The 18,785-nt window shown below is 42.3% G+C and overlaps 1 protein-coding gene across 1 annotated transcript in view; it reads left to right on the forward strand.

Annotated features, from left to right (window-relative positions):
• The window catches only part of LOC108674642 (small G protein signaling modulator 2), a 72,778-nt gene that overhangs the window by 1,140 nt on the left and 52,853 nt on the right, over window positions 1-18,785 (forward strand). Inside the window, exons 2-3 of the mRNA XM_047884182.1 lie at window positions 617-660; window positions 16,219-16,294. Of these exons, the coding sequence (XP_047740138.1) occupies window positions 617-660; window positions 16,219-16,294 (120 nt within the window). The remainder of the gene's footprint in view (window positions 1-616; window positions 661-16,218; window positions 16,295-18,785) is intronic.

An 18,785-nucleotide genomic window follows, 5' to 3' on the forward strand; every position in this document is an offset into this window, starting at 1 on the left:
GCTGTCAAACGTTTTATTTTGTTGTGGGTTTCATGAAGGCGGAAAAATTGCAACGTGTAGTAGTAGTACGTCCTGCCTTGAGAAATTTGTAGGCCTTCCATCAAAATAAATAACACTAAGCTAAGCTTAGAACGGTGGTTGGCTAAAGAGTTATTCAATAATATTTTTTTATAAGGTTAGGTCACTTGTTGAGGTGCGAGGAGGCGTCGTTCATATTTGCTATTCATCTGAGGTGAACAAATAAGCTTTTTTTGCCGTGGCTTCCTAATGCGACACGAGGATCGTGTGGCGGATGGCCTATTGCAGCGAGAAAATGTTGCGTGGCTCCGGTTACGAGACCACAACGGACTTGCCAAAAATTCATTTAATTTGAATAATAATGTTATAAATTTCACGCTGACTATAAACTCTAAATACACCGAAACCTAATAATTGATAGCTGACTTTGCCTTCTATTTCATCATCAAACAAATATTTGGGCAGCGAGATAAACTACTGCATTATATTTACCTTACTGTGAACTAAATAGACAAACAAAAAACTTTACTATATTAAAATTAACTTTACTTCATTTTTACTTGCACGCTCATACAAAGTTTTTATTTCTTTTTCGCAGACAAGGATCTACACGAGCGCCTCATACGGACCATGAAGAAGGAGGTGAGCTTTATAGTGTAAATGATTTTATAATGAATGTTTTTATACAGCTGTAATCACAATATTTCATGTGCCATGAACCACTCACACGCCATATATAACAGCTTCACTGTGCTAAATCACATGCACCGCTACAATTAATAAGAAATTCTAAAGCTCAAACTCAGGTCATGCAGACTGGGCCATCTAGGGTTAAAATGTGCTTCGCTATTCAGAAAAAGTTTCACTAATTTTTCTGATTATGAGGGTTAGCTAAAGAAAGACCGGACCTGTTGGCCTTCCTGGAAGTTTGCAAGAAGTAGAGTGTCGTAAGAGCCAACGACTGATGATGCCGGCATGATGGTGATACAAGTACGCAACGTTATGGTGCTCCAGCGTCATGATGCCTCAGCACCACTGCACCACATTACAGCAGTCACCACGACAGCTGTATATACTGTAGCAGCACCACTACACCACATTACAGCCGTCACCACGACAACTGTTTATAGCAGCATCACTGCACCACATTACAGCAGTCACCACGACAGCTGTATATAGCAGCACCACTGCACCACATTACAGCAGTCACCACGACAGCTGTATATAGCAGCACCACTGCACCACATTACAGCAGTCACCACGACAGCTGTATATAGCAGCACCACTGCACCACATTACAGCACACCACGACAGCTGTATATAGCAGCACCACTGCACCACATTACAGCAGTCACCACGACAGCTGTATATAGCAGCACCACTGCACCACATTACAGCTGACGCTCAGCAGGTGCACGCAAGACTGGATGACACAGATGCGCTGACGCGTCCCCACCTGTTGAGTGAGCTTCTCCTGATGCTGGTGTTCTTATATCTGCTACTGCGGCAGCTGTAATTAGTTATATTTACAGCTGAAGTAAGTCGAAGCACCATGCCTGATGCTTATGTCCCTATAGTTGCTACTGCGGCAGCTGTTATTAGTTATATTTACAGCTGAAGAACTCGAAGCACCATGCCTGATGCTTTAGTCCCTATATCTGCTACTGCGGCAGCTGTTATTAGTTATATTTACAGCTGAAGTAAGTCGAAGCACCATGTCTGATACTTATGTCCCTATATATCTGCTACTGCGGCAGCTGTAACTGTTATTAATACAGTTGTATCAAGTCCCTAGAGGCAGTCGATCCCGGAGCGCCGCTAACAACGCAAACATTTAGTTTGTTATTGGTCGCATTCTTCTCTGTTGCAATGGCAACGGTCCTGTTGCACCTAAAATATTCTTTACAATTATGTACGGTGCGAGTTATTTACTTGTGGTTGATTGCTTCCTTGTGAGAGCAACGTCGAAACTTACGTCCACCTACAAATCAATACTCATAACGTTTTAAATTATTATTATTAGAATTAAGTCTTTTAATATGCACGTTTCGTATATACTGGCAAAACGTCATGAGCTCATGTGTGGAGCTCAGCGTTATCCCCAGTTTTTTTTTTCAGTCACCATCACAACTCTTGAAAAACCTTCCTTTTGTAGTTATTGTTGTTTTTATTGATGCCAATTGTTATAGGTTATTTTGATGCTACTGAAGTTGCAAGTCACTACCGTTGCTACCGAAGCCATTAGCGAGCGTATAATTAGTCGCTCTATATTAAGTTCGTCTTTGTGTTCCATGAACTGTTCCAAGCGAAACTCAGTCAAGGAAGACGGGTTAAATTAATGTCCCTTTAATTGACCTTAGCATTCTAATGAATGATTGCCACCGGCACGCAACATCGTGTTCATATATCGACGTTAGTGAATGTTCAGCTGCCAGTGCTGCCATTCACATAGTTTTATTCCATGAATACCTGCAGTTATTCACATAACTTCTAAGTGAGAGTAAATGCCTTGCTTTGGTGTCTATATACTCATGCCTGGGCCATGCTCCACTTCCGTTACTTAAGTGCTGATGGTGCAAGGCTGATGCTGGAGTTATTGGCCGGCATACAAGCATGTGTATAGCAGAGGAAGAGCTACAGCTGTTCTGCGGTTGGTTCGTCATCCACACCTGCAGAGACAGAAATGCTCATTGAACGCAGCCTACCCCAATGATGAGAGTATCGTTTCATTTCATCCCTAAGATCAATCTGGTTTGTGTGTGCATGTCGCTACAAGGTGTGCAGCGAGCGCACCGTATTTTCCTCTTCACTTTATCAGTCGAGAGAGATCTTGGTACAGAGATCACGGTTCACAATCATATAAATTTTCATCGTTATTATTAATTTTGCAGCACCCATAGCAACTTACGTGCGTAAATAAAATTATCAATCACCACCATCTGCTTGAACTTCAGTTAGTTTCAGCTCTCCAAAAGCCACATATATTTGCAATAAAAGTCCTCATGCAGCCAAGCTCAAGTTCGAGCAGAATGAAATGATAACACGATCCGTCACATAGGAAAATACAGGAAAGTAACAGAAGTGAGAAGCAACTGTAGGTAAGAAATAATCTTTCACATTTGAATTCAGGCCGGGTCGACGGCCTCGCCACAGAAACTACTTCACGGAAATTAATCCTTGCTTCCCTGTCACTTTATGCTATTTCATTCCGAATTAAGCTATTAGTATACAACGTAAAGTATTCTATCATGATCTATAACAGGGGTTTACTTCGTGTACGTTTTCCCAGTTCACAGCCAGGGACCCTGTAAAAGCTGTTGATTGCAACGACGTCGAATCTTCGCATAATAGAATCATTGAACATAAAATTCAGAGAATTTCCGTGACGATAACTAGAATAATCGAGCGACGAGGATCTTCCGGTCGACGAGTTTATTAATTGTTGAGCCGCCGGCACGTTGTTGCTAAGAGGATCCGTGCTCTGGGCACACCTGGTGCTGCTGATAAGCCTTGACTCAAATAAATGGCTTTCATTAACTCCGTGTCAGAGGCGCTGTTGCTTCCGCTAATATACAGAATATTTGTTAACGTTTTATTGTTTTCTCCAAGTCAGAGGCGCTGTTGCTTTCGCTCATCTACAGAATATTTGTTAACGTTTTATTGTTTTCTCCAAGTCAGAGACGCTATTACTTTCGCTCATCTACAGAATATTGTGAAAGTTTTATTGTTTGTTTGCGTGTTTGTAGTCTGGTGCCGTAAATATATAGGGGCTGATCGAGCGCGATTCTGCGATAATTATCATGCTGGTATATTTACAAGACCTGGAAAGTTATTCTTTGTGGGATAATAATGAGGAATTGCAGAACAGGGAGAGGCGGGTTGGTTCGAAACCCTTTGTGTACGGATACATATCAACCGTCGTCCATAATATTCTAATATTCATACATAAAGGCCTGGGACCGAAATTGAGGTCCCGTCAGAACACAAAAGGTTTTATAAAATGCTTAAATGTGGTATTTTAAGTTTCATTCGAAATAGCAAATAATTATTTCACATCATTGTACGGGACTAAAATTTGAGCCACAAACAAACACAGAAACGTTGGGAGGGGAGGGGGGTTTGAATATAAGATGATGCTTTGAACTTCAATGTGAGAATAAAAGTTGATTTGGTTATGCAATACTCTTAAATCTCAGAGATTTAAGTTTTTATATAATATGACTTTTACAACAAAATTACAATTACAAATTTTTTTATTATTTCATTACAAGAGATGAACATAAGTTCGACGTTAATAATTGTGGGGTTTTAAGGGACTGGATTTGGTATAAGTTCATTAGTTTGAAAGTATTAATTGAGATTCGGGGTGACGGGATTTTGACTGACAATGCTCAGGATCAAGGGATTCGGAATAAATATTTATGATAACCGGATTAAAGATAACAAAATTCTTGAATCTCGAGGATTATATTTGCCAGACAACGCCGGGGTAAGCAGATGCATAATTAAATTATATCATAGTTGCCGAATCACAAATCCCGAAATTAAATTACCGACTCGATCTCCGCGATGAATACTAAATGTTATCGCGTTCGACGTCTGCTCTGACAAGCTCTTCCGTCTGCTCTGACAAAAGCTGCGCGACGAGAGGATGCAGAACGCATCAAGTCGCTACACTTGAGCTCGTACAGCTCTACACCAGACGGTGAGCGTGACGTACAGCTCTTACAGGTGGTGCTAGATTAATATGGTGGACAGATGGTGCGTCCGCCTTATAAGATAAAAGGTGGCTGGCGTGTCTGCCTGCCAAGAGGGACAGGTGGTGCGTGTGCCTGCCAAGAAGGATGACGTGTCTGCCTGCCAAGAAGGACAGGTGGTGCGTCCGCCTTCCAAGATAAAAGGTGGCTGGCGTGTCTGCCTGCCAAGAGGGATGACGTGTCTGCCTGCCAAGAGGGACAGGTGGTGTATCTGCCTGCCAAGAGGGACAGGTGGCATATCTGCCTGCCAAGAGGTACAGGTGGTGCGTGTGCCTGCCAAGAGGGACAGGGGGTACGTGTGCCTGCCAAGAGGGACAGGTGGTGCGTTTGCCTGCCAAGAGGGAACTATGGCGTGAATGGCTGCCAAAATGGACAGATGGAGGGTTAGGCTGTCAAGATGGACAGATAACGTGTGGCTCCCAGGATGGACAGATGACGTATCTGGCTGACAAGAGTGACAAATGGCGCTTGTGCCTGTCAAGGTAGGTAGATCATAGATGGCGTGTTTGCCCACCAAGATGGACACATGGCATGTTTGGCTGCCAAAGCGGACACATGGCATGTCTGGCTAACACGATGCACAGATGGCGTGTCTGGCCGCGAAGATGGACTAAGAGGATGGCAAGGAAGATGTCTCCAAGCTGATGGAGTGGCGCTATAACTCGGTTGTGTGTGAGCAAGTGACAGCGACCAAGTCCATTAGGACGCGCTATTGATGACACTCCCACGTCTGCTGTAGACGACACGCACGTCGCGTCACGTCCCAATGTACAATTGAATTTATTTGTTCATAGAATTGTTTGTGATGGAATTGAACATTTTGACGGTTATGCGTTGCAGCTCTATCGACACATGCAGTTGATGCATGTGTACCCAAGATCAAGCTCGGTGAAGTCAAAAAGTCACAATGGATGAACAATACAGTTATAGCTAAACTAAAGACCAAGAAGGAAGCCTACAAAGCGTTATTTGCGGACTCGTAGCGATGCGGATGTTATCCTGTTACGTTAGCAAGAACTCAAAATCAAGCTAAAAAAATCTGTCGCACCGCAGTTAAAAAAACTTAAAAAATATTACCAAAAATGCAAAAGGAACCCGAAAGCCTTCTTTTTGTACGCTAGTTCGAAGTGTAAGACGACGGTATTTCTTATTTGAATGTAGATCAACGAAAGATATCCACTGATGAGGGCACGGCTAACGTTCTTAATCGGTTCTTTAGCTGCGTATTGACAGATGAGGACTTGAACAGTATTCCAGCTATTATTTGAGGAGCCCCCAGTAGGCTCGAAGTTTACAGGTTTTGAAATTCACGAATAAGACGAATAAGAGGTTCTCAAGAGACTGGTCGCTCTCAAGAAGAGGTTCTCAAGCGACTGGTCGCGTTCATGGCCTGTTTTGTTCATTGCTTTATATACGATCTGCCAGGAGTAGTGTCAAGCGTGTGCTCCATGTATGCCGATGATACGAAAGTTTATAATACAGTTAAGGATGCGTCAAATAAAGTGCAAAAGCTAGATCGATAATCTTGATAGTTAATTTAGTTAACTGGGCTGATACGTGGCAGCTGCGGTTTAATGCTGAAAAGTGTAAAGTACTTCACCTCGGGAAGAACAAGCAACAGCAAGATTACAGTATGATAGTCATGTTTGCAACGAGAGGGTGGAAAACGTGGAAAATGGTTTGGGAGTTTACGTCGACAAGGAGCTGAAATTTTAAAGGTTAATTATTAAATTTAAATTTTTTTTTAAATTTGAGCGTTTATAAATTTATTGAACGTGAATAAAGTTGTCTGATGTTGGGGAACTTTGAATTCCTGCGATGTGCAAATTTGATTCAAAATAATTTTGGCGAGTAAGTGAAATGACCAATCTTGAAAGCCTTGCAACGTTTTACAGTTGTCACAAAGATACTCTATGTATAGATGTGCCCTCGCTCCCTCATATGACACTCTTGCTACAACACTTGAAAAATACTCATCGTTATCAGTCCAGATTAGTGCCTGTCAGGCATTCAAGACATCGCATTACAAATGAACATGAGGAGAATTAGTAAGAATATCAATACAATTATATCAAGAGGGGTGCTAGTCTTCTGGCCATTAGCATGGATGAAGATAGGCGCATGTATAACTGTTGTGACCAGGAGCACTGAATGAGTACGTATTGCCTTGCGGGTTGCCATACGGGTTGCTATGCGGTTGCCATGCGGGTTGCCATACGGGTTGCTATGCGGTTGCCATACGTGTTGCTATGCGGTTGCCATGCGGGTTGCCATGCGGGTTGCTATGCGGTTGCCATGCGGGCTGCTATGCGGTTGCCATGCGGGTTGCCATGCGGGTTGCTATGCGGTTGCCATGCGGGCTGCTATGCGGTTGCCATACGGGTTGCCATGCGAGCTGTCTGTTGCCTGGAAAGCGTTTCATGTCGCATCGCCCGCAGGTATTAGCAATTAGTATAATATGGCAGAATTTAATCTTTTATAGAAGGATGATTGAAGACAAGAGAATGAGTTTTATTGATAATTTTTTTGCTAATTTTTTTAATAAATCGAACAATATTTTCCGTTCGTGTTGGCCCATCGAAAATCAGGTTACCAATAGACATTTTTATTACCTTAACAACTTATCGAATGTATCGACATTCATTATCAAGTTACAAGATGTATTGATTAATAAAATTTGGATCGACATGAGTACAAAATCATGTAAATGGGATACTTCTCAAAAATTCAAGCCTCAAACTGGCAAACTGGCTCCGAAAAAAAAAATTAACAAAGATCTGACAAATCCAGTAGTTTTAAGATTGTTGGTGTCCTATCCTTAATGCTGAAGGCTTCGGCTATCACCAGTCGAATGGCGATGGCCTTTCCCTTTATTTTCTTTCATTCGGTGACATTTAGTGCAGTTATCTCCACGACCAGTTGCAATATTGCTGTCTACAATACGAACTTAAAACTTAAATACCGTGAGTCTGGGTTAAGGAATTTCTATTACTTCACTTTACTTCTTTAAATGAAATAAGTGGTCTATTAGTTTGAAAGCCGATTGAAATTTGCAAAGGCGTCATGCAAACGTCGTTCCTGCTGTATTTCTTACCGTCTATTCTATTCTATTTCTCTCTGTTTGATTGCCTGTCGTGAACGACCGAAATTCCGCCTTTGTGATGACAAGATCTAACTTCAGACACTGTCTTGCATGGCTCCAACACCGGAGTCTCGGACGCTGTGCGCAGCTCCATTAAGTTAATTCCTTACAAAGTAATTCCAGCGCCGTAAACTTTGTTTTTCCTGCTCATGCAAGGGAAATGTGAGCTCAAACACGCGTTGATGAGAGCGAGGCAAACCGCTAGGGCTTCATATACCCTCTTGGTCTGAAGTGCGTCGCTGCCGCTCGTCTTGCACAACATCCAGGCAAAAGAGGTGACCTGAAAAGCAAGACTATTTAATCAGTTTTTTATTGCATGCAACGCTGCACCGTTTCCCAAAAATTGTAGGAAAATTAATTTAAATGTCTCGATTTAAATATAAATCCTGTCTAGATTTTGTTAAAATTTTGTTTAATGGCGTTTTTCTCAACCTGGTTTCGACCCTGACGACGAATAAAAAATCTTTTCGAAAATTTTCTCGGGGATTCTTGTCCTCAAAAATTCTTACGCTATTTAAAATTTTAGGGATAACGTAAGCACATGTAAACTAAAAATTTATTTTAGATTATTTTAATGTATTTTTTTAATTTATTATCTATATATGTTCATAGGTTCATAGTTATTTCTGAGCACGTAACTTCAGGGCGGACACTAACTCTCAATGCCTGACGACGTCCCATGTCTGTCAAACAGTCGTGATCGCTGCTCTCTGCATTTTTTGTCACTCCATTCAGTGAATAATTGTATTTCTGCTTTGAGGCTACGATCGTGACATTCTATAAATTATACTAATACGATCGTAAGTATCCCGTTTGAGTTTTTCAAGACGACATGATGCTGCTGAGCCACGTGCTGTCCAGGACCTGGTGAGCTGCCAGCTCCCAATATCGGTATTGGTTTTTGGAGCATCCAACATGGTATTGCTATTGGCTGTTCTCGACATCTAAAGGATCTCACGGACGCTGTGCCAGATGGTGGAAGCCACGTGCGTCATAGAGTTTGTATTAACTTGGAATTACTGCAAGACGAATAAGAATATACAAGTCTCAGGTGAATTTAGATTTTAGAAGATATTTTGTGTGTTGGTATGGTGGAGGCTTAAATGACGGGAAGTGATTTACCAGTTAGAGCTGGATCGCATCGAATTGCATTTCATCCTGGCACGCGATTTTCATCATGGCCACATTATCGTATCACTTGTGATCAAGGGTTAACTTATTACGAAAAATTTGACTGTCGATATCCCGCTTAAAGAACGAAAGGTTTATATGAGGCCGCCGTTGGCCGGCCGGATCTACAGATCTCATGTCCAACTATATAAATATTATATTCAAAACCTCGCGTTAAGCTGATACCTACGACTCGTAGCAGTACCAGAAGTGTTCTATCCGTCCTGAATTAATTATTTACAGCACATTATCGATTTAACCACACGAATTTCAGGAATAAAAGTACATATTTTCAACTGGGTTATTGAATGGCTTAGAAACAAACAAGTCTAGTCATTTGATCCTCTTAAAGGAGCGATGGGCGCCTGCGTTTGTGTAGAACTTTTCGTGTGCATCAACCCTGCTGTGGTCGCGTGCAAAAACTAACCAAATTGGTCACCATTTCGTTCGCTTTCGTTACGGTCGATTTTCGTAGATCTATTTTACATATTAAATACATGCGACCACTGTAGGGTTAATGCAGAGTGAAAGGATTATAAAGGCTTGGTCGCTGCTTCCGGGAGCAGCCATTGCTGCTATTCTCTGTGCAGAGGCTCCAGCCTCTGCTGCAGCTCCTTTGCGTGTGATCTCTGCATCCGAGCAAAGGTTTTGGTAGGGTTTTGCACGGTCTTTATGATACTGTTGGCGCTACTTGTGGCTTAAAAGCTTTCGGACTTGAAATATCTTGCCATATTCAGAAGCAGCGCTTTCGTGAAGACGTTAGCAGCGCAATGCAGATGCAACAATTGTTCATAAAGTATACGGATATTACGTTGAACATTACATTTACTCCGCGTAGGAGTTCTTGTCACTGACACGTGTCTTTGAAATATTACGTGAAACTATGAGGAGGAATTATTACAGTTTACTTGCATGCAAATTTAACGAATAGTTTATATGAGTTAATGCATTGAAAGTGGTTCTTAGATTAACGTGTTTGAATATTTTCTATGATGAGAGTAGAGAATTTATTGAATGGTTTATTCATCTCACATATGTGATATTTACACCGCAAAACTTCAATACTTGTTACGACCATAAAAATATCTTGAAGTTCTGCCCCATTAGTGGTGGTCGAATGGTTTATGCATGAAACCAGGGCAGAATGTTCGACATGGCCTCCACTCGGGCATATTCTCAATTTTCCTGTTGCCAGACCAGATCAGAATTCGATCACTTGTGATGATATTCGCGCTCCAGCAGTTAATTTTAGCACAAATATCTCAGGCTCATTCCTGCGACGCGTATATGCGCTGCAAGAGCGGTGCGTAACAAGTCGGTCCTGAAATATTCCCTTTCGCAAATGTTAAATCAAAACCGTGGCCTCGCGTTCTGAGGCTTTCCTCGGGCCTCCCAAGCCTCGGATGACGATGCTTCCCTCGAGCCTCTCGAGCCTCGGATGCCGAGGCTTCCCTTGGGCCTCTAAAGCCTCTAAAGCCTCGGGTGCCGAGGCTTCCATATAGAGACTCTCGAACTGCATTTTGTCAGCGACGCCAGCTCTCATGCAGTGACATGCGCCATTCGCCGCGGCTGACCTGCAGATGATCGAACATTCGCACCTGCATTAAAGCAAGCAAGTGATATCTTCCAATGTAGCCGTGAGAGTTGCGGGTTCTTTCAGTATTAATCCAACCCGTGATGCCTTCTACTTGGTGCTTGCTACGTGGTGAATACTGGATGGGTTTGCTTTTTGATGTCTAGTCTGCTTCCTCTGTGATGCCTGGTCTGCTTCCTCTGTGATGCCTGGTCTGCTTCCTCTGTGATGCCTGGTCTGCTTCCTCTGTGATGCCTGGTCTGCTTCTTCTGTGATGCCTGGTCTGCTTCCACCGTGATGTCTGGCACGTCATATACGGTGCACGCAACACGACGTACGGAGCGTGTACCGGCAGTTGCGTTTGCATTGCAGAAATAATCAAAGCCCCATTACTCTAGCTCCTTACTCTAGATTCCTACCATTTTCAAATCCAAACAATAGGTGGTAAATTTCCTGATTTGTTGAAATTATGAAGAAAGAAAAAAACTAGCTACTTTAATGCTTAAATCCTTATAAATTTTGCAAGTATCCAGTTTTTATCCCTGGATATTTCAGTAGTTATGTTCGTTACACATGAGAGCGTTTATGGGTCTTGATCCGACCAATATAATTAGCACGCAATTAGCTCTGCGCAATTCTTAAAATGTGTGCTGCTATTCTGGGACTATCTTTCGTGTGAGGTTAGGTCGCAGACAACGCACCATGTGTCATACTTGCAATGCAATACTTCATGTTCATTAAATATTGCACGTTTAATAGACATATTCAATTCAAATTAAACATTAATTAAATTCCTGCGTTTATTTTCCCAATGGATTTTCGTATTTGTTGTTACAAGAGAACTGACCTAAATTTAACATTGGGATGCGTTAAATGCCAACAAGGCAATGATCGTATCTCAGGGCCTAGCAACTAGTGCTTTCATCGGTAAAAAATGAGTTAAAAAAATGAGTTTCATCGGTAAAAAAAACTATTAAAATTACTTGTTTGCTTAAATCGCAAGTTAACCAGGAATTTAAAAGCAAAAACGTCTGCTAATATTGAATCGTTTTGTGAACTGACGATGGAGCTGGACTCCGAAACGTTTTCTCTTATAAAGATATGGTGAATTTTTGTGGTATTGTTTTTGCTTTTAAATTCATGAGTTAAACTTAAATAGGAAAATAAGAGCTCTCCGTCTTCGAATTAACATTCGTTTCTCCCAAGTTCGTGAACGAGCTACCGGCATATATTTCCTGTCGCCGCCTTCCATAGACTAAATAGAACAAGAAGATAATAAATTCGCATTGAAATCTGCAAGAATTCGATCAGGAGAGAAATATGGAGGAATCTAGAAATTAAAGCAGGAAGTAACGTAACTTAGCTAGATATGTTTACTAGACAACGCAACCCTAGCTGTCTATCAATATTAACTACAAGCATGGAGAAGTTGCCCTCATCTGACCAACGACATGCCGGAAGAATTTCCGTCTCCCCTCACGAATTGAGGGCAACATCCTCTGTCGTCTCGCTTCCGTAAGCGTCGTTTATTTTGTATCTATCGTTTGCATTCTCATTCTGCCCTTGATTGTCGAAGGATTTTTCTTTCTTCATATTTTTCTAAGAGCAAACCAAGCCAAACGATTTCCCTTTCATCACTACATGGGCAGGAACCCTGAACAACAGAACAGTCCAGACCCTCACCACTCGTCTCTAGCGGGACCCCTGCACAACAAAACAGTCCCGACCCTCACCACTCGTCCCCAGCTGGACCCCTGAACAACAAAACAGTCCCGACCCTCACCACCCGTCCCCAGCGGGTCCCCTGAACAACAAAACAGTCCAGACCCTCACCACTCGTCTCTAGCGCTGTCTCTTATACACATCTAGATGTGTATAAGAGACAGCAACAAAACAGTCCCGACCCTCACCACCCGTCCCCAGCGGGACCCCTGCACAACAAAACAGTCCAGACCCTCACCACCCGTCCCCAGCGGGACCCCTGAACAACAAAACAGTCCAGACCCTCACCACCCGTCCCCAGCAGGACAGCTTAATCTATTGTTAATTTATATATTTATTCATTATTCTTTTAATTCGATTTCATTGTTTAAGCAACGCATCAGCGGCTCGTGGTAAGATTATTGTTGACATTCGACGGCCTTGAGCGCGTGTGGCCTTCACAAAAGCCTGGTGCACTTGCAGGTCGGAAATAATTGTCGGCTTAAAGCTGCGCTCGTTCCTATTATTAACTGTGTTTGAAGGACAGATTCTTTGTTCAAGTCTTGTAACGTGTGCTAATTGCTTTATTGTTGTGTACCATGAAGATGTTGCTCTTAAGTTTGGAATTTAATTGAACTTCACTTATGTTTTTGTTTTTGGTTTAGATGCAAAACCTCTTTTCTTAACGACATAAACGTGGTCTATATATATTTCGGTGAATGTACGGTATTCGGTATTCTTCCCTCTAGAGACGTACAAGATATGCCCCCGTCACCTGTGTGTCATTGGCAAGGCTCTGGAAAAATATCGCGATCGCTCAACAGCGTTTCGGCCGCTAATATTGAATCGTTTTCGTTCGTGACCCGCATTCCATAACTAGGAAAATATTTTACGCCCTAGACAATTATTGCTTTAATAGCGGGGTGAACTCCAGGAAAAATGAAAAAATTACAGAAGATATGATTTATCAACGGCAAGCATGCGCACAAATGGAACCACAACCTTAACGAACTAATTCTGTCTATCTCCACATTCTATTTTGGAATGAATTTATACAGCAGTTCCCTGAAATACCTGGTCGATATTATCATCAAATGGACGGCGGCCTAAAGAATGTTAGAGCGCCAGGCCCTTGGACTCTACCTCGTGTCATATCATCGTAGTCTTCCCTCATGTTCCCTCATCCTATTCCACCCTCATGTTCCCTCATCCTAGTCTTCCCCCATGTTCCCTCATCCTAGTCTTCCCTCATGTTCCCTCATCCTATTCCACCCTCATGTTCCCTCATCCTATTCCACCCTCATGTTCCCTCATCCTATTCCACCCTCATGCTATTCCACCCTCATGTTCCCTCATGCTATTCCACCCTCATGCTATTCCACCCTCATGTTCCCTCATGCTATTCCACCCTCATGCTATTCCACCCTCATGTTCCCTCGTGCTATTCCACCCTCATGCTATTCCACCCTCATGTTCCCTCATGCTATTCCACCCTCATGCTATTCCACCCTCATGTTCCCTCATGCTATTCCACCCTCATGCTATTCCACCCTCATGTTCCCTCATGCTATTCCACCCTCGCATGTTCCCTCGCATGTTCCCCCGCAGGCGGCTGGAAGATGTAAGCGGCAGTTCGTGCGGCAGCTCCGCAGCGCAGGCTTAGGCCGAGACGGCAGAGCTCTCTGCATGGCTCTGCTGCGTCGAAAATTTGCCGTTTTTCCAGACAGAAACTGGCGACTAAACACTCGCTTTGAATAGGTCTCATTGAAGGTCATTATAAATTTAATTTAAATCTATATTTCGTTCTTAGGCGAAGAGTCAGTTTTTTAATTCATTTTTAATAGCTGAGACTAGGCAAAGATCTGATACAATATTTCTCAACAAGGTGGGGTTTATCTCTGCGTCGAAAGAACAATCAGGCGAAAAAAATTGTTGAGTTCATTTCAAGAGATTTTATCAATTAAAAACTTCCGGCTCATGGAACTTTTCAAAGCCAACTCGTTTTGTCGAGATTTCTCTAATGAAAGATTTTAGTTTCTCAGCGAGGACTTCGACCAAATTGTTTTTTTTTGGGGACCGCGGATTTCTTCGGGAAAAACTTCTTTCTGTAGCTCACCTCGAACCTGCCAGGCAGATAACAGAGATACGGTCGATATCGTTATCTTTGGGGCCACGGCTGTTATCGCAGGCTGTGCTGTTCCTTGTTTTGGGGCCACGGCTGTTATCGCAGGCTGTGTTGTTCCTTGTTTTGGAGCCACGGCTGTTATCGCAGGCTGTGTTGTTCCTTGTTTTGGGGCCACTATCTTCTCATGGAGTACTAGCTTCTCCTCATGGAGCACGCTCTTCTCATGGAGCACGCTCTTCTCATGGAGCACGCTCTTCTCTCACTCAGGAGTGCAAAGAATAATCTCTATTTATTGTTACAAGAATTTCCAGTTGTTTGTTTTTAATTTTTATTGTTTTCATTGAACGGCCGACTCGAGCAATATCGGCAATGTTGCCATAATGTGTAGGACGGTCGAACATCCGGAAGATGCGCACTTTACTTTGAAGTACGCCCAGTATTTTGAAGGCCTATAGTACATGATATCATGTATCACAGCACCACAGTATCAATGCTGCATGCTATCATGTATCACAGCACCACAGCATCAATGCTGCATGCTATCATGTATCACAGCACCACAGCATCAATGCTGCATGCTATCATGTATCACAGCACCCAGCATCAATGCTGCACGCTATCATGCATCACAGCATCAATGCTGCACACTATCAAGCATCACAGCATCAATGCTGCACGCTATCATGCATCACAGCATCAATGCTGCACACTATCAAGCATCACAGCATCTATGCTGCACGCTATCATGCATCACAGCATCAATGCTGCACACTATCATGCATCACAGCACAGATCGATGCAGCAGCAGACGGCAGGACGACGGGCGGCGCCTGTACGGCAGACGAGCGCTGGCGAGGCTCCGGTCAAATCTTTGCACCGTCGCTGTATTTGTTGATAAAGAAATTGAGTTTGATATGAATTCTAAACGCTCATGTCACTTCTCAATGGATGTATTTAGTAAATGAACTGATGTGATATTGGCTTAATTGCATCAAATTAAGATCTACAATTGAAATTAGAGACTGCAATTGTGATTTCAATAATTTTAAAACTAATACCCGTTGATAAGTTGGGTTAAAATGTGAGCTTTAACTAATAATCATCTAATAAAAGTGGATGATTCCACACTGAGAATTATTTTGTAGAAAATTGACCGACGTAAACATGGGCGATCATTTTTTGGATGGCCCTATTCGTCACAACTACCAAGATCACGACGCATACATTCTCATTCATAACACAGACTTGAAACTCGTTCGATTTATTCGCCGCTGATGTTCCTAATAGTGAATAAAAACAATTGGAGTATCTTACTCGTTCCTAATACCGTTAATCATGGAAGAAATTTCAAGTTCTTGGAGAGAATTGCAAAATTACTAACAATTTTGAAAGTAATTTCAATATCAATATTAAAGGCATAGGTCCCATTATATGCAAATTAGTTCCATGTTTGTTCTCCATGAAGCTGGTCTTGGCTTGCAATTTAAAACTTCGTGTTGGAATCAAAATTCATATTGAACAACATCATGGAGCAAACCAAAACTTTCACGCAATATTTCGTATCGTATAATTTTAATATCATATGTATTATATTAACATTGATATATTAAACAAATAATTTTCGTTGGAGTGTGTTGCTGGAATTGAGAATTTTTTCGGATGAACGGCAATCTGTTTCTTAAAGTGTATTCCGTTACAAATCAAAAATAATTCGTGGAAAACTTTTTCGCAGGTAAAACAAATCATGGAGGAGGCCGTGACACGCAAGTTCGTGCACGAAGAAAGCTGCTCCATCACCAGCCTGTGTGGTGAGTGTATATTCTGTGTGGTGACTCATCTGTGCCATCACCAGCCTGTGTGGTGAGTGTATATTCTGTGTGGCAACCCATCTGTGCCATCACCAGCCTGTGTGGTGAGTGCATATCCTGTGTGGTGACCCATCTGTGCCGTCACCAGCCTGTGTGGTGAGTGTATATTCTGTGTGGTGACCCATCTGTACTCAAGTTAGGCCGCCATGTGTGCTCGTGTGGACTTGATCAAGCTCAAGTTGGCCGCTGTAGGCTTCTTTTAAGAGCGGCGACGACAACACTTAAATTGACCTCATGCGACTATAATCCTTCAATTAACCTCGTGGAACCATACTAATTAGACCAATTTCGTTAACCCACAACACTTAAATTAAAGTTGTGCAATGAGCAATAATTCAATCTGGTCCTAAGACTAGTAAAATTTCCTTCAAGTTATTTCATTTAAAACTGGTTCATCGAATTTCTTATAACTTAGAATACCTCACCCAACTAATAATATTTCTTCAGTTGATCATTCCTCCTATGCTTTCTCCCAAATGCTATAATATCTTCTTGAACCTCTTCCAACTACCAGTATTTGTTTTAACTTCTTGCGATGAATAGAAACTTTTCTAACTTGTTTTAACTGTTCGTATGACGTCTGTAAGTTCTTCCTACTGATAATACTTCGATTATCATATTCCAAATAATACTTACTATTTTACCTTCTTTTCACTGGTAAAATCTCATTTATACTTCTTCCAGTTGAATTGTAGCTCTCGCAACTTCTTCCAACTGATAAAATTTCTTGATATTTCTTGTAACTGGTAAGATCTTATTAACTTCCAATTAATAATACATTTATTTATTTTTTTCAACCTGACAATGCCTCCTTAACTTCTTTCAATCATTAATATATTTATCAACTACCTACTAATTATAAATTTATTTATATTTTCCAACTGATAATACCTCTGTCAGTTTCCTCCAAATTATAGCTACCTAGTCCTTGTGTTGTGCCGGGGGCTGTTGCATATTCCCGGCGCAGGTCGCAATAACGCCGCATTAAAATGACAGACTTACCGCCTCGGGCGACCGGCCGACGAGCGACGGTCCCGCAATATTCATGGCGAGTGAACTTTACTCGAGAACTGAACGACCTGAACCCTCGCGTGGGTAATTGAACCATTCGAGGTTAAAACCCTGCTCAGGGTTGAGTCAAGGGTACGCACTTAAAGGTAGGTGGGTCCGGGGAGGTACACAAGTGTGTCACGCTCAAGGTCCACGAGAGGTGCGTGTCGTGCGTGCCAAGGTCGCGACAGGTAATGGGTTCCAGCACGCACTCCAGACCGCGCGGTTATGTTCATCACACACGCTTAGCCACACTGAACGACAATATATTTATGTATAGTTGTTTACACTGTATATACTAAGTTTTTCCAAATGTAGTCTAGTGGAAAATTGCTGAAAAATTGTTAGCATAGTTTGAGGTTTCGTTGAAAGCTGTTCTGTGGCGGCTTTTGATTCTGTTCAAGTGAATAATTGTGAGTCTGGCGAATAATCTATTCAAGTGCCTGAAATACATCAGGTTCAAAATTGTATTAGTAGCCTGTAGAGTATGTACTACAGCTTGCCTTCTATCTTGTTTATTGCAACGGGCAATATAGATTCCCTCGTCATTTAACATGTCATTACTGTCATTAAGTTTCGCCAGCATGAGTTAGTTTCGGCGTCACGTGTAGCTTTATCTGGATTGAAACGGCCAAAGTTGTCGAGGATTTCTTGGCCCGCTGCCTGGCTTGCACTCGGTAAGCCGAAATCATTGCAGCGGCTCCTCCTGCAGCTCTGCTTCCCCTGGCCGCTCGATAATGTCGGCCCCAGCATCTGTGACGTCATGCACGCCTGCCTTCACCTGCACACTTCCAACTTTGTTTACAATTGTTTATATTGCGACCAGGTGGTTTGTTTACATTTCCGTTCTTGTGGTTGTTCATTGGGAAACTGTTTCATAGTTTTGCGTTGCGTTGAGTGTTGTTAAGTGGTGGCGTCTGGCAGCTCTACCTGTCGAGTGCGGCTGTTGCCATCACAGCATTTTGGGCTGCTGCCTCTGGCTACCGATATTTTCTTGTTAAACGTTCCTCTGGTCTGCATAGCGCACGAGACTTGCATCTCTCCTCAACTGCGCGCCAAATCTATTAGTTAAAGCCATAGCATTTTTACTCTCCCACACTGTTATTCACGTAGTTAAGCACAGTGACCTATGGCTATTGAGTGGGCAAACCTGGCTCTGTATTCAACGTGTTTCGCGGTGCTTTTTATTTTGATCTAATAAATAGTTCGGATTCCAATTTGTACTAGGAGCCCAAACACACCCGATTCTTCCGTGTACACGAAGGCGAAACATTCGCCAAACGTGAAGACTCAATGATCGCCCAGCCAGCTTATATGTCACCAAAAGACCAGCACTCTTTCACTCTGATACTAGAACAAAAATAATTCTTAGATAACTCCA

This window comes from Hyalella azteca, unplaced genomic scaffold, assembly GCF_000764305.2.
Source record: "Hyalella azteca isolate HAZT.00-mixed unplaced genomic scaffold, Hazt_2.0.2 contig14801, whole genome shotgun sequence".
NCBI classification, from domain to species: Eukaryota; Metazoa; Arthropoda; class Malacostraca; order Amphipoda; family Hyalellidae; genus Hyalella; species Hyalella azteca.